This window comes from Rhinolophus sinicus, linkage group LG14 (assembly GCF_036562045.2).
Source record: "Rhinolophus sinicus isolate RSC01 linkage group LG14, ASM3656204v1, whole genome shotgun sequence".
Classification (NCBI taxonomy): Eukaryota; Metazoa; Chordata; class Mammalia; order Chiroptera; family Rhinolophidae; genus Rhinolophus; species Rhinolophus sinicus.
The window spans coordinates 8,364,782-8,381,909 of NC_133763.1; the positions used below are offsets into that span (position 1 = coordinate 8,364,782).

Consider the following 17,128-nt stretch of genomic DNA (forward strand, 5'->3'; position numbering starts at 1 on the left):
AAGACACAGGGAGAAGAAGGTTATCTACAAACTAAAGAGAGAGGCCTCAGAAGGAACTAAATCTACCAGCACTTTGATCTCCAATTTCCAGCCTCCCGAACTGTGAGAAAATAAATTTCTGTTGTTTAGGCCACCCACTACATGGTATTTGTTATGGCAGCCATAGGAAACCAGTACACTGTGCAAAAAAAAAAAAAAAAAATTAAGGGAAGAATAAAACCTTTGAAAAATAAAAATATATTAGATTTATTCTAATTGAAATTAGGGTGGTGTATGAGGGTAAAATTCAAACAAAAGAGCATTTCTTCAGTATTCCCAGTGACGGCTTCTACAACACATCTGTACAGCCCCTAAAATGAAGAATAAGAAATACAAGTAATATAAAATATTAGATGCTTCTATTTTGAAAGATTTTTACAAGAAGTTTTTCTTACTAAGAGGAAGTCATTTAAATTGGACTGGTTCTCATTTTCTCAGTTTTCTAATGAGATGAAATTGTGTATGCCTTTGAAGTCAGCAAACAGAAGACCCACTTATTTCCCAATGATGAAAGGATGTCTTTCAACAATTTTTTTAAACTAGCCTGTGAGATTTTCAAACATCAGATGTCCCTTGTAAACAAAATCAGTAAAGAATATACGTTGTTAAAGTTTGTTTTGAAATAGTCACCCAAAAATGAAATGTGTGCAAAATTTCATTGCCAGGCGTCTAATGCAAGCATCTAACATTCCGGCGTTATTGTTCATGGAGGCAATTACAGAGTTCCACACAGGGGTCGTGCAGCGCTTTCACCTACACGTCATTCAGTATGTCAGCAACAAGTGTCTGTATTACCTTCAGCCATGTATGTTACTGGGAAAATACGAAGTGAAAAAGAGCTTCCTTTTGTGTAACGTTTTTATACTTCCATATTCTTCAGAAGGAAGAAGTGGCCAAATATTCAAAACCAAGTAAAACTTGAAAAAGGAATCTTGAACATGTGAATTCTGAGTCACAATTTTTAGAAGTTGTGAATTGCTTGCTTCAGATTCTTAACACATCTGTTACTGCAAAAGGTTAAGAAAGTACATAAGGACTCTTGAACAATACCTTAGAGAACAATATTCCCTTGAAGGAGAATGGTATGCTTGTATTCACAGTCTCTGCAAACAAAACACAGAAAGGTATTGGTCATCCCTGGGTGATTTTTTTTTTTTTTTTTTTTTTTTTTTTGGTAGTTTGGCCTGCACCTTTTACACTTTTATTACTGGCAGCAGTCGTCCCAAGCAAACTTGGAGAGAAATAATAAGTCTTATACTGGATACGATTCTCCTGTGGCTTGTCTACCATCCCAACCCTCTCTCAGTGCCAGCCTGTAGCTCATCTCTTAGAGGCTGCAAACTTTAAGTCCCACTGGTCTCAATGATGAATGGTGTTAATATGCTTCATTTGAAGTTATATATGTGCATATTTAATATCCTTTAGTAGGTTATAATAGAGAAGTCTCTTCCTGAAGGTGGAAGGGAGATTGGGGAGGCAGACAGGACCCCAAAGCTCCACCACAAGAAACCTAAGTATTTAGTTACTGTTGAAATGCACAGCCATGAGCCTGGCTCTGCAGAGCCTGTGGGTCAGTGAGGACGGCAGGAAAAAACCACACTCCACTGACCTACTCAGAAACAACAGAGGAGTGAACTTAACCAGGTTAAGGATAGAAAGACAGAAATGTTTTGAATCTCTAACAAAAATAATAGTGACCGTAAATCTCTTTTTAAGTACGCAGCCAAATGCAAAACTGTAATGGTGATTGTTCTCAGAACTGGCTAAAGACAATCCTTAATAGCAAAGGAATAGGTTATGGCTGCATAAGATCGGGTCTTATATTAATTTTTGCTCCAAAAGACGCATGAGAGCTGATTGTCCGGTTAGGTCTTATTTTCGGGGAGACACGGTATATGCCATCTAGTCTCAGACACAAGCATTTATTTGCTTTTGTTTGCATCCTTATTAAGGATGCTAATACACTGAGATGTTGGTTCTTGAGCTTAGTAAAGTGATCCTGTCCTCATGACCTGATGATCTTTCATTCAAGGCAAACCCAGTTCAAATTTAATAGTTCAACAAGTATTTACTGAAAGCCTACTGTGTAGCAGGGGCTGGAGAAATGACGATTAGTACACACTGTCCTTTCCCTCAAAGACTGAGAGTCCACTGGGGATAGAGACAGTGCAAAACTGTGACATGCCATGAAAAGGTGCAGAAAGGATAAAGGCGGTACCTCCTTTTTGATAAGAGTGATGTGCCAGAACTGCTTGGATTTTGAAACCCAGCTCCTCTCCTTACTCAGTGGGCGACCTGGGGCAAGTCACTTCACTTCTCTGTGCCTCCGTGAAATGACCGTGGATCAAAGCGCCTACCTTAGAGGATCATTACGAGGGCTATCCGAGCTAATCCATGTAAGTGTCAGAACACCACGTGGACATGGTACCCATTAAATATTAACAACATTAAAGCATCACTTGTTATAAGATGAAATGTTCCGCCTCCTTTCTAGACCCCCTTCCCATGGCATCTTGTAAATAATAATGATAATGTTATTATTATGTTGTCATTGATACTATTATTATTATCATGACAGTTGAACTGCCATAAAGGATAGGAAGGAAGGAGAGGGGACATTCCAGGTGGCAGGGAAATGAGGAACGAAGGCAGAACCGTGAAAATCGGTATGGCTAATGCATATACCTGCACGAGGCTCCGTGTCACTGAAGCAAAGACAAGCAAGAGTGCTTCTTAGTAAATCCCAGGAAGTAAGTGTGAATGGGCTCAGGTTCTGCATTTAAGACAACAGGGGTGACAGAAAACCATCCGAGAGTGTGAAATGGTCTGATTTGTTTAGAGACATGAGTCACATGACGGTGAGGAGGATGGATTTAAGGGGACGCTCAGAGTCAGGGAGACCAGTTAGAGTCCAGGGGGCCGTGATGGTGGTGAAGAGAAGAGGAGGTACGTTGTACCCACGATATCATCTCTTGTGATGGTCTCGCTCCTTCACCTGCTGCCTTCCTGAGAGCACTCATCACACACTAAAACCTTATTTCATTATCTTTATCCTATTTCATGACTTAGTTCTGATCTTGTTTCCTCCATGCATCTACAAGCTCCATGAGGACACGGCTCGTACCACTTCTGAATTGCCAGCTCCTAGTACCTGATGCCTGCAGACCTGACTCCAGGGCCAGGTACAGAATTCACAAGGCCCAGTGCAAAATGAAAACGGGTGCCCCTTGTTTAAAAGGCCAGGGAGACATCCCGTGAAAGGTACTAAATGATAAAGCTTTTCCTTCTTTCCCCCATCTTTTCCACCATCTCTTTCTCTCTAGCCTGCCTACATTTTTTATTTGCTATTTAATATCATTCAAACTAAAACGACATTTTACGTTATTAACATGAATTTTACCATTCATCTTTACACTGCACAAGGCCAGCTTTAAATGCCAATATCAGAGCAGAACCACGGAAATCACACAATTTGTGTTTTGTGGTGGGAGGTGGCCCGGACTTGAGAATTGAGAATAAAAAAACCAAGAGCAACTCCTAGATTTCTACTTGGGGAGACTGACCAAACGCTCACCTGTCAGGTGGGAAGAAGGAGAGCACAAACCCCACTGCAGGGTGAGCCTCTTTCTCAATTGTCTTGTCTCTCTTGAAAAGTTCGTATCTTGGTCTTATCTCCCATTCTATTCTTATAGGAAGTGAGCTTGAAGCCTCTACCCACATAGAAAAAGCCAAGTGAGAACCAAGGCAGGGCCAGAGAAAGGGGAGACAGAACCTCTGCTTCGGCCCTTCTCTACTCTTCCCATGCATCTCACGGGTGGTCCAGTGCCGTTGTCCTGGCCACCGTGCAGGATGCAGGACCCAAGCCTTGCAGGGCGCTATGGTTTGAATTGTGTCCCCCAAAAGATGTTGAAGTCCCACCCCGTGTGCCTGTGCATGTGGCCTTACAATAGTACCTCGGTTTTCGAACGTCTCCGTGGACGAACATTTCGGTTTAGGAAAGCCATATATATTATGGATCTATGGTATCATTAGATAGTAAAATTCATGCTAAGTTGCTGTTTTAGGGGTTGATTTTAAAGGTCTGGAACGGATTAATCCATTTTGCATTACTCTCTATGGGGAAACCGCACCTCAGTTACGTTACTCTCATTCCATTAATTGCCTACTCTTATTTTCCATTTTTGGTCCCATCTACATCTAATTTATGCTACGTTGTTAAATTTAATGTATACTTGTAAATCTTTTTTTAAACAAGTAAGGGCACAAGTTAATGGTAAATAATTACATGGGAAAACATTCAACTGCAATAAAAAAAGTTAATAAAACAATTAAGTATAAGGTTTTTTCCCTAATAGAGTTTTTATTAAAAAAAACTTTTTTAAAAAATGATAATACCCAATGTTAACAAGACAGAGATTAAACTGCAATACTTAAACATTGCTGGTAGTACACTGTATAAATTGGTACAATCCTTTAGAAAAGAATTTGGCCTCATGTAAGCAAACCCACAAAGAATATTAAAACCATTTAAGCTTAGAAATCTCCCTGGAAGTTGTCCATAACTTCTCCTTCCAAACATGGGAATGTCCAAATCTAAAACATGAGAAAAACTATATAGAGAAACATATTTATTATAATATTATTTATAATGGCACAAATATGAGAAGGGCACTAAATGTCCAATAGGAAAACGGTTAAGTAAACCAGAGTGTACTCACTAAGGGAAATGTTTCACTGTGAAATGTTTGTACTCTGATGTGTGAACTACATGGGTGTGGTTATCTAGTCAAAGAATCAAATAAATTTTTTTTTAAATGTAGTAAGGTAAAAAAAACATGTAGTAAGGTATACTTACAACTATATTAACAACATGCGTAGATTAAAAGATGAGAAGGAACTACTCCAAAATGACTTTAGAAATACGATTCTTTGACTTCTTTATTGTTTATATTTTCCATTTTTGATAATGTGATAGTATGATATTTATAGTCTTTTAAACCATAAAATACTATTAATAGTTTAAAAATTATCAAGGAAAAATTCGTGAGTTTGCAATAAGTGATCTTCAGATCTTAAACTCTGAAATTTTATGATTCTGTGAATAATTCCGGGGTGGAAAAAAGGGTGGGAGGAAGACTTTGAAGAAACTAATGTAGCTTCAGAGAAAAATCTAGTGAGTTTCTATGAGCAATAATAAACGTAATGTTTAGAAAAAGAGATCCATAACCAAGCGTAAATGGGCAGTATTAATCTGAACAAGGTGAAAATTGTAATATCCCTTCAAACACATTCAAGTAAACATCACCTTAATAATAACTCAGTAACATAATTATAAAATGTTTACGCTGCTAAAAGTAAAAAACTTTGAATGGAAATAAAGAATTATTATCGGAAAAGGAACTTCACATTTTCAGTGCATTTCATTTTCATGACATTCATAAAGTCTGAGATTCTATTCTGAGAGCACTGTAAATTGAACGCTTACCTCCTTTCAGAGCTCTGCAAAAAGAATAATAGGCATCAGATCCCCGGCAAATAAATTCCTTGCGCATTGGAAAATTCAAGGAGTTAAAAGATACATATAGATTGAAATATAAATCTTTTATGTCTCTTCCTTAAAAAGAAAAAAAATCCCATTAGTCCTCAAATAAGATATTATTTTATAAATAATAATTAACATTTATTATATACTTAAAATATGCTCTGTGCTTTTCCGACATTATTTTATTCCGTCCTCACGACTATCTATTGTGTGGATGTTGTGGTCCTTCTTTTGCAGATGAAACAACTGAAGTTCTGAGAGGATAACTGGTAGATTGTAATCATACAGAACATTCCACAGCAAGAATTATCTGTGCTATGCCTAAAAATAGAGGAACCTGTTTTTTGGGAAAACTAGCAAATGAAAATACAAAATCTTCTGTTCTAGTTAAAATTCTTCTAGGAAGTTCAAAGAAAGGAAAGGGAGTGGCAATACTCAATTCACGCCCCCTCTTTAGTCATTTTGATGACAGATTTCTTGGAGAACAAAATTCAACCTTTTGATTAAAAGTAGATGTATGAGCTATTTATTATTTCCTCATGACCTCCCTATTACCGATTAACATGGAAAAATCCAGGAAACAATGCATTTTGCTCAACTCTTCTAAGTTCTTCAGTTAGTCCAACTGGAAAAGATGTACAATCTTTTTCATAAGGAAAATAAATTATAGTAACCACTACTTCCCTGAAAATATTTTCCTACTAAGGTCCCCAGGACTCGTTGTAGCTATAAGCAGAGAAAAACTTTCCCATTTTTTTTATTTTTTTAATTTATTTTTTAAATTTATTGGGGTGACAATTGTTAGCAAAATTACTTAGATTTCAGGTGTACAATTCTGTATTACATCATCTATAAATCCCATTGTGTGCTCACCACCTAGAGTCAGTTCTCCTTCCATCACCATATATTTGATCCCCCTTACCCTCATCTCCCACCCCCCACCCCCCTTACCCTCTGGTAACCACTAAACTATTGTCTGTGTCTGAGTTTCTGTTTCTCATTTGTTTGTATAGGAACATTTGTGAGGCTCTTGAGAGTGTAATGCTGAGCGAAATAAGTCAGACAGAAAAAGCAAAGAACCATGTGATTTCACTGATGTGTGGTATATAAACCAAAAACTTTCCCATCTTTAAATTGAACTGGACTGTGCTTAACAGCGCTGCCAGCTCCTTCCTCAAAACTCTCTCCTGCATTTGGCACTGGTGCTTTCTGTCTCTTCTGGTCGACCTCCAACCTCTCCGACTTACTCCTCTCATTCTAGTTCACGGACTCCTCCTTCTGAGGGCTCTAGCCTCGGTTTTCCTCAATATTTACTCTGTACACGCTCCCTGGCTTTATGAATTATCTCCGGATGATGATTCCCAGGTCATCGTCATCTTTAGTGTCAGCCGTTCTCCTGAGCACCGGCCTCACGTATGCATTCAGCATCACTATTCAAATGTTGCTTGTCACCTCAGCCAACAGATCCAAAAATGTATTTCCTCATCGACATCTCCAAATCTGTACTAGAATTCCCCATCCCAGTAAATCTTACTGGCCTCCTTCTCCTCCCCATTATCACGGGCTTAAGGCAGGCCCTCCATACCCTGAGCCTAACGTACCACCAAACTTCCTAATTTGTCTCCACTCCCTCACTATCAGGGTAAAATACAGAGGAGAACATCGCAGGGGTCTGCTTCTCAGTGGTCCACGGCCCACTCCATGGACTTTGGCTTGAACCTCTCCGAAAGCAGGGATGTGTGCAGAAGGTGAAGAGCTGTTTTCATAAGCAAGTCCTTGAGAAAAGGCCCGGGGCCGTCCTGCTATGGGTCCAATGACCGTGCAGGACAAGGGACCTTCTTCCATTTTCGCATGGAACACAGCACAGCGTGTTCCCATGAAAGGAAGTGCCATCGTGGCCTCTCAGCTATTTAACATCTTGAGACACTTCTTGCCCTGGGACGTCACTGTGGTCACGTGGGCACCTGAACCACCATCAACGGGAGGTGCCACTTGCGTGACTCAGCAGGCCTGTGTGTTAACGTGGATATTGGAATGAGAGACAGAAACCTGGTGGCTGTCATGTGGTGACAAAGGAGACTGGCATTAAGCTCACCTAAGACAACTCCAGAAACTACCAGAAATAATTTTGAGGGAGGCTTATGGTCCAGCTTTATCTGTCAATCAGCTAATGGTACACAAATAATTTACTAGCAAGGCCGTAAAGTCTCAAAACAAATATTTTCCATTCCCAACCTCTTTTTGGTTCAAGGTTGTACTTTTAGCTCTTACTGAATATAAGCATAGATAGCACACCCTAAAAACAAGGTTGATTTCTATAATTTGACCCCACACTTTACACAGATGTTCTAGTATAGTCTCAGGAAACTCGGGTCCTAATTGCACAGCGCTATAAAAAATAAGATTGAATAATTCTTTTGTTACTGCATTAACATAATGGTCTAGAAATGTCATATTTAGTGAATGATTAAAGTATTTGTGGTAGCCATGGAAGTACGCTACTCAAACCTCCTTCCAAAGCACCTCCTGGGAGCAAGGTGGTTGGCAGACAGCTTCCAGCAGCTGCCCCTGCGGGCTCTCCACCTCAGCCCACATCCAGGAACTAGACTCTCACAGGTCACTTCTCTAATCACTGAGCCCAGCAAGGACACTAGAGCCAGCCACGTCCTGCCTGTCATGGGACACCTGTGACAGCCAATCTTTGCTCTAGGGCTCCCCACTGACCAACTGAGAGGACCTCACGGGTGCATTTTGCGCTGATGACCATCTCACCAAATTGTCATTCTTTCCTTCCCTCATGGAATTCGTCTTGTCTAGAGAAACTTTTAAAACTTGTTGACCCTGTCTCTAGATAGGTGGTATAAGTGCATTATACCCTAGGATTCGTACAAACGCAAACACACATACACACCTATGACAAAAAAATAACAACACAATAACTCTCACTTTTACCAACTATTCTGCACTAATTTTTTTTTTTCATTCTGTTCTACTTATCAGATCTGTACCTCAGTCTGAATCCTCAGCTTGCCTGCTCTGGCATCCTCTTCCCTTTACTGTTCATAAACATTTCCCTTGATCAAATCTCTTGTATGTCTAATTCCTTCTCGGTATCTGCTTTTCTGAGAACCCTGAGTGATACCACTTTGTATAATATTATTATGACTTGGGCCTGACGGTACACAACTTGCTTCCTGTTTGTAAAGGCAAGGGGTTTGCTTGAAAAGCAAGTCATTTGTTATGTAAATAAACACTTCTGCCAAATATCTAGGAGTAAAGCACAGCACACAGACCAGAAAACAAAACCTGAGAAAAGAGGAAGAAACTGTAGAGCCTTAGCCAGGCAAATTTTTAGAAAAAAAGTTATTTGTTTCACGCTTGGCCACAAAAGTGGAGTGAACAGGGTTAATTGTTCTTTCCTACGTGCTACCACTAAGCCTTGCTGCTATCATTTCACTTATTGTACCATATTATCTACAGGTCTGTCCCTCCTATTGCACTGAGAGATTCTTGAAGGTCAAGAGATCGTCTTATTTATCAATGAATTCACAGTACCTGTCACAACACTTGAAATATACTATGCATGTACTAAGCATTTTTTAATGAATAAATGAATGCAGAAACAAAGCGTCAAAATACAGGTTGAACAATGAAACTCAGGAACATTAAGACATGAGTTTATTGTCTATTATGTCTGGGTTCTCAGCTACCGTTTTTCTTATAAACTGGAGAACCAAAATCAGGGGGAAAACCTTTATTCAAGCTTATGTGTGTGAAAGTACTTTGTAAAGTATAAGCTACAAATATAAACTAGGATGTAATGAAGATGGTGATGACAATACCACAATAATGATAACGAGGATAATTAGAATTGAGATCCTATGGCCTGTGATCCTATGGCCTACACAAAACAGAGAAGACTGGTAAGAGAGGATAAAAGCTTTATGTATTTTCACAAACACTCAGATCCAGCCTTGTGCTATCACCATCACCCAATTCTGTTTTTACTAAGCTGATGACAAGTAAAATCATAGAGAAGAAAACTAAGACAAAACATAAAATAAAAAACATTGTCTTCTTTCATCAGATTATCGTCATTTTTATTTTTTTAGAAAGGTCATCTTCAGAAAAAAAATCCGGGCTTGCTCCTACACAGATCTTTAACTAATGGAAACCCAACTTGACTTATCAGTTAAATAGCTAATGATTGACAAAGAATATACCTATTGGATTGTTAAAAGTCTCAAGTAATTTCCATTTTTACCCCCAAGCCATTATGACATCCCCTCCCCCTGAGTAAGAGTCTAGTGACTTGCTTGTAACACTTAGATACAGCAAAGTTGGTAGAGTGACACTTCCATGGTTAGCCTACGTACGACTGTGATTTGCATCTTGTTAGCTGACTGTCCCCCTTGCTGGCTTTGACGAAGCAAGAAGCCATGTTGAAAGGCCTACCATGCAAGGAACGGAGAACCGCCTGACAGGAACTGAACACTGTTAACAATCACATGTGAATTAAAGTGGATCCCTAGTTGAGCCTTCAGAAGAGATCCCAGTCCTGGCAGATACCTGGAGTGTCACCTTGTAGCAGGCACAGGTGAGCCATGCCCAGACTCCTGACACACACAGACTATGAGATAATAAATATATACTGTTTTGAGATAGTAAGGCTGTGGTAATGTGTTACAGAACAATAGAAAACAAACACATGTATGTTTGGAGCACAATCATTTATCACTGATATTTCTTGAACCCTCTTAACTGATCTAAAACAAAAAAACTTTGGACTTACTTGGAATGTACGAAATATGCAAATTTCCGCGGCTTCCCTTCATTTCTACACAGGGGGTAACATTTATTGAAATAGGGAGTTTCATGTTATCTAAATGGAATAGAGATAATGTCAATAAATTATTAGAAATCATTTCCAATAAGTAAAGTATTCTGATATTCAGCCCCCAAAAGATGCCTTTAGCATTAACATTGCATACTGAGAAAAATTAAGGGTGGTTAAAATATCTCCCTCCCCAGAGGAATGATGTCAGCAAGATGGCTGAGTCGGAAGTCAAGACCCTTCTTCCCTCCATAAACACACAAATTCAGCAGCAATTCATGGACAAATTGCCTTTAGGGAAATCAGAAACTAATTGAAAAGTTCTTGTATCCCAGGAGAACTCGAATCCAGACTCATGAAGTTGATAGGGAGACTCAGGACACTCTCTCAACAGAGACCCGGCAAAATCAGGAAAAATTCCCCTAGCCTCCAGCTTCACTCAGGAGAGAAGAGGTTGGTTCATGCACCCAGACCCCCAAATTTTCCAAGGGGGATCCCCAAAGGACTGAAGAAATAGAAAGTTTGAACAGACCTATCACTAGTATGGAGATTGAAAAAGTGATCAAAAATTTCCCAACAAAAAATATCCCAGGACCAGATTCCTTCACAGGTGAATTCTACCAAACATTTAAATAAGAATTAACACCAACTCTTCTCAAATTCTTTCCAAAAACTGAAGAGGAGGAAACACTTCCAAACCCATTTCATTAGCCCAGCATTACCTTGCCACCAAAGCCAGACAAAGACAGAACCAGAAAAGAAAACTGCAGGCCAATATCCCTGATAAATATAGATGCAAAAATCCTCAACAAAATACTAGCAAGATGAATTCAACAACACATTAAAATAATTATACACCATGACGGAGTGGGATTTTTCCTTCAGATACAAGGATAGTTCAACATATGAAAATCAATTAATGGGCATTAGTAACATGAAGGATAAAAAAAAAAAATCACACCATCATCTCAACAGATGTAGAAAAAGTGTTTGATAAAATTCAACACCGTTTTGTGACAAAAACAAGCCAGTCACATAAGGACAAATACTGCATGATTCCCCTTATGTGAGGTGTCTAAAATAGTCAAATTCATAGAACCAGAGTAGAATGGTGGCTGCCAGGGGCTGGGGGAAGGGAAATGTGGAGTTTTCATCAATGGGCATAAAGTTTCAGTCAAGCAAGATGAATGAACTCTAGAGATCTACTGCATGGCCTTGCGCCTATCGTCAACAAATGTATTATACACGTAGAAATTTAAGCGGGTAGATCTCATATAAGGGGTTCTTGCCCCAGCAAAGTAAAATAGAAAATGTATGAATATAAAAAGGAAATCTCCCCCTAATGTAAATAGATGAGTGTTTTAATGTCCTTACATTGTCACAGTGGGGGCTGAAGGTACTAAATTACTTTAAACTGTGTGTGTGGGGGGGGAACGCCCCGAAATATATTTTTATAAAATTACTTGCCCCATTTTGGGACTTTTAAATTTATTCTTTTCTCTATTTTTCTAGTTCTATTGAGAAATAATTGACATACGTTACTATAAGTTTAAGGGGTACAGCATGATGGTTTGATTTACGTATGCTCGTATATTATAAAATGATTACCACAATATGTCCAGCTAATATCCATATGTGGTCATGGATATTAGCTGAACCTATTGCTGTGAGATATTAGCTGAACCTGTTGTGAGATATATATACTAGGTTGTTTAGGGATGACACAGAGAAAAGGCCATTGGAAGATATGAAGTCACAGCGAGCCAAGGAGAGAGGCCTCCGAAGGAAACCGAACCTGCTGATCCTTGATCTTGGACTTCCAGCCTCCAGAACTGTGAGAAGTACGTTTCTGTTGTCTACGCTGCCCAGTCTGTAGTGTTTTGCTATGGCAGCGCTAGCAGGCTAATACACCGTACACCCAGTAGCCTGGCCAAATAGAAGTCATTCGCACAGAGAGGACTGAATCAGAGGTGGTTGTTGTCATCAATACCCTCACGACACTACCGAGAGGAATCAGTGTTTCCTGCGCAGGTGTTTTTTCCGCGCGGATTCCCTAAGGTGGAGAAGGGAGTGGCGGCAGGTAGAGCTGCGCTGTAGTCCTGACAGCAGGTGGGCAGCAAGGAAGGACCACTGGATTTCTCAGCATTAGAGAGAAAGAGGCAAGATTGTCCCTCAAAAATCAAATCAAGAGACAAATCAAATTATTGTTACTAAGAGGTTAAACGCTAATAATAACACAAAGCGTTGCATAGCTGAAGGCCATCTGAAACCCAGCACAGAGAAGACATGTGGGGCAGAAGGGCCAAAGGAGAGGAGAGAAGTGGAGGCCGAGTGGACTGGGAGCCTTCCTGGAAGGGAGCAGTGGACAGTGATTTTGTAGGATGGAGACATTTCAGAGGTAAGCTGAGAGGGAATTCAGCACAATCCACATATGTGAAAAAAAGCCACGAGTGTGAGATTGGCAATTACTCTAATTCTGCAGAAGTAACTTTCTATTTGCATTTGCCGGAGTGTGTTTCTCAGGACAGTCAACACACACTCAAAACCTAAAATGCAATAAAATTGAAAATCTGGGGACTTAAATAGGTTTCTTCGTTGCAGAACTCAGAACTCAAAAGTACATTTGTAAATTCCCCCCAAATGCGTAGACCGTACATCCCTTTCCCCAAAAGAATCTCAAAGAACTAATATTTTGGGAAGCGTCCCTTTAAACCTTGCTGATACCACCAGTGGGCAGAAAAGGCCAGCCAACCCAAGGTGAGCAACGCAGTGGGAAGTACCAAACCCAAACAAACTAAAACAGTGGTCAAGCCCTGAAACTGTGCTTGGGGGGGAGGGGAAGTGGTGGAGTAGGGGTGGGTGAGGGGGACAGTGATACAACCAGTTAATAGTGTCATTAGGCTGATTTAAAAAAAAAAAAAGTACTCAGGACTGTTTCTATGCAACTCTGTATTGAAAATGTTACGTCATCCCAAAGCTCATAAAATAGATTCTAAAATCACTTTCATTTTACAGATTAAAAAAAACTGGAGTACAAGGAAGCTAAGTAAGTATTTTGCTCAAGGTCACACAGCTGTAAGGGGTAGAACCAGGCTTATATTCAATTAGGGAGAGGAAGCCTGGAACACAGAGAGAGCACCCATTATACGCCCAACACTGTGCTGGAAAAACAAAACAAAAGTAGTTTGGAGCACTCATCAATTCCAGGGGGCAGCGAGAATTGTTCCTCCATGTCAAGAAGTAGCAAAAAAGCTCAGAAGCAGACAGTTCCGCTGAAACTGGGCACAAGGCAGAGATAGCTGAGCATAGGGAACAACAGAGGGCCTTGCAGGTCAAGTACAAAACGGTTTTAGAGCCTAGTGAGGTCTGTGAAGAATCGAAAAAATCCACACAGGGGTGTCCAGCCATCCGTCTTGCTGCCTGCCGGCAGCTGCCGCAGCAAGTAGTCATTTCCCACGTCCCAGCGACAGCAGAGTAAGGTTCCTGTGAAAAATCCCCCTCAAAATAGCTGAAGCTAAGACTTGCTGCTGTTTTACTTACCACAGTAGGTATACCACAGACTCACATCAGAGGAGTTGCAGACCCAGTGTTGCTCCCCGGGGTCAGTAAATATGGAAGAAAACAGAGTGGAAAACAGCATAAACGGGAACATGATTTACTATCTCCAAATCTTTTAAAAAAAAAATGCAAGGACAGTCAGTAACTAAATCATCAGACTTCCTTTTCAGTAAGTAGAAAAGATTGAACTGAGTCATCAGTCACATGATTTCTAAGTTCCGATCCAACTGTTTCCCCTTTTGGGTGTATTTATGTGTGTGTATATGTGTGTGTATGTGTGATATTTGAGCACTTCCTGCAAGAGGGAAAAAAAAAAAATGATTTCAAAGGCACTCTTTTCCAACGCTTGGTGCACATGAGAGGCCAGGAGCTTTAAAAAGGAAACAAGGGATTTCCCAGTCAGCAGTAACAAAACCAGCGTGTAGGTCTGTTTCAGAATCCCACCAGACTGGCACCGCTTTTCCATCTGCATTGCTGTTCTCTCTCACAGGCTCTTTCCACAGTTTCTCATGGCCGGGAGAGCTGGATGGTATGCAAACCACAGGTTCAGCCATGGGGCAGAGCCGGGCTGGATGACACCCCAGACATGGGACGTTAATTGTGGTTCTGCATTGTGGGCAGGGACCCACGAGGCTTGAAAATGCACCTACTCAAGCGAACTACAGCCCCAGGAAATATTTTGAAACTTAATAATAAAATGGTCGCAGCTCTGTGTGTGACATGTATTTCATTTCAAAACTCTTCACTCCCTTTCTAGTAAAAAAAGTAACAGCGAATCCTTTAGATGCTTTGTTACTTGAAATTCTTTATAGGATGTAGTTTGGGATTAGTAGCCAAAAAGGGCTTGGAATTGGGGCCTCAAAATCTGTTAAGTTTACAGGAAAATAATCACATGTTGGTAAAAGGTTTCACTAAAGAAGTGTGCTACTTTCCCCTTTTTTAAAAGGCAAAAATCCATGGGAGGGTGGGGACATGGGGAGTTCTTCAATGGATATGAGTTTTAGGTTTGCAAAATGAAAAAGTTCTAGAGATCTGTTACACAGCAATGTAAATATAGCGAACACCATACTGAACTGTACTAAACTGTACTTAACTGTACAGTTAAGATGGCAAATTTTTGTTATATGTTTTTTTCCCATAATTTAAAAATGTGTTTAAATCATTAAATTATGGGGGGTGGGGGTGAAAGGAGGAAAAGCCGGGTGAATGCCCCTCGTGGTCTCAAAATACCATCTTCCACTACAAGAAACAAAGACTGGAGAAACTGCTGATTCCAGGTCTGGGGCAGAAAATGTACAAGATGAGTCTGGAATACCGTATCACATTAGAGAATCAATTTGAAGATAGTCCCACTGACCAAAGATGGGTTGCTTATTGCTTCTGTAACAAATAACCACCAACTTAGTGGCTTAAAACAATCCACATGTGCTCACTTCCTGCTCTGGGGATCAGAAGTCTGAAATCAGTGTCACTGGGCTGCAGTAGGTGTGGCCAGAGTTGGTTGCTTGTGGAAACTCCAGGGAACAACCTGTTTCCTTGCCTTTCGCAGCTTCAAGTTTCAATCCTTGCATTCCTCCATCTTCAAAGTTCGGCACTCCCATCTCTGCTTCCATCGTCACATTGCTTTCTCCTCTGCTCTTCCGCCTCCCCTTATAAGGACCCTGTGGTTACACTGGAACCATCTGGATAATCCCAGATAATCTTCCAAACTCCAGATGTGTCTATAAAACCCCCTTTGCCATATGATGTAACATTTGCAGCTTCCAGACGTGAACACCGTGGGGACCACTTCAGCCTACCTGCACACGTGAACATTAAGATAGTAACGGCAAGGCATGGAAATACATCAAGGATATTTAAATCCATGGGCCCATAATAATTTTTTTAACGTCTAATTAATCATCAGAGGATGCTAGGAAACCAACTCTATTTTGAAAACTGGTAAATTAAAGGGAAAGAACCAAGCACTTATCCTGACTTTCCTGTAGAAACTGAATTACCGGTAACCAAATCATAGAAAGTGGCAAGTTCCCCTTGCCTTCTCATACACTTTCCTCTACTTTTAGAAATATTTCAGCTATTTATAAGAACAGAATAATGGATGTTACCATTTTGCAACACCTAAGGAATTAGTGAACGTAGGTATTGAGCATCAATGGTTGCTAACTGACAGCACAGAGACCGAAGGACATCGGGTACCTCTTAACACCATGGCAGCCAGCCTCCAAGTGGTCCTTACTTCCTGGTAGGCAAATCCTGTGTAGTCCAACACTGAATAAGGTTGACTGTATAACTAATGAAATGCTGCCCAATGGCAATGTATGACTTCCAAGGTAGATCATAAAAGGTATTGTGGCTTCCATCTTGCTCTCCTGGATCAATTGCTCTGGGAGAAGCAAATAGCCCTAGAGAGAGATCCATGTGGTGAGAAACTGACACTGCCTGCCAAAAAGCCAGCACCAATTTGTCAGTCATGTGTGGGAGCCATCTTGGCAGCAGTTCCTCCCGCCCCAGTTTAGCCTTCAGATGAGAGCAGCACCAGCTGTCTTGATTGCAACCTCAGGAGACACCTGAGTCAGAACCATTCAGCTGAGTCACCTCTCAAGTACCTGACCAACAGACACTGCACAATATTATCCATATGTGTTGTTGTTTTAGACCTCTGAGTTTCAGGGGCAATTTGATACACAACGGATAATACAAACAACATCATCTATGAGTTAGTCTTGTCCGCAATCATCGAACCTTAACCTGATGAAGCCTCAAGTGCAACTATCAATTTGTAGGAAATACAGAAGACAAAGAAACATGTTAAATGATATATCAGGGCTACAATCAGAAAATCTAGACCATGAAAACACATAAAGGACAAACAAATCAGTTTCTCCCACAGATAATTTGCAGGGGGGGGGAAGCGAAAAAAATGAAGGGGTCCATAATTTGAAGTCTTACAAGACATTTCAAAAATTGGTGTTAGATGTGAACTTTACTCAGGTCTTAACCTCCCAAAATGTGTGTGGGGGAGAAATTATAAAATAATTGGATATTTGAACAGACTGGATATTTGATAACATCAGGAGGGAGGCAGTTTAGATATCAAAGTTATATGTTTTATTTAAGTCCTTATCTTGTAGTTATAAAATTAAACATTTAAG

General features: G+C 40.2%; 1 protein-coding gene across 1 annotated transcript; it reads right to left on the reverse strand.

Moving 5' to 3' along the window:
* Positions 1-221: 221 nt before the first annotated feature.
* On the reverse strand, positions 222-16,845 carry LY96 (lymphocyte antigen 96). Its single transcript, XM_019725829.2, has 5 exons — positions 13,956-16,845; positions 10,374-10,463; positions 5,525-5,653; positions 1,090-1,142; positions 222-350 (listed from the first exon to the last, which is right to left on the reverse strand). Exons 1-5 carry the CDS (start codon positions 14,065-14,067, stop codon positions 252-254), a joined length of 483 nt encoding a protein of 160 aa, XP_019581388.1. The 5' UTR covers positions 14,068-16,845; the 3' UTR covers positions 222-251.
* Between the last annotated feature and the right edge of the window lie 283 nt (positions 16,846-17,128).

Coding starts and splice junctions, on each gene's coding strand:
- LY96 (XM_019725829.2), bottom strand. CDS start 14,067: ATGTTCCCGTTTATGCTGTTTTCCACTCTGTTTTCTTCCATATTTACT. Junction 10,464..13,955: donor TCTGTGGTATACCTACTGTG/GTAAGTAAAACA, acceptor TATTCCATTTAG/ATAACATGAAACTCCCTATT. Junction 351..1,089: donor AGGGAATATTGTTCTCTAAG/GTATTGTTCAAG, acceptor TCTTCATTTTAG/GGGCTGTACAGATGTGTTGT.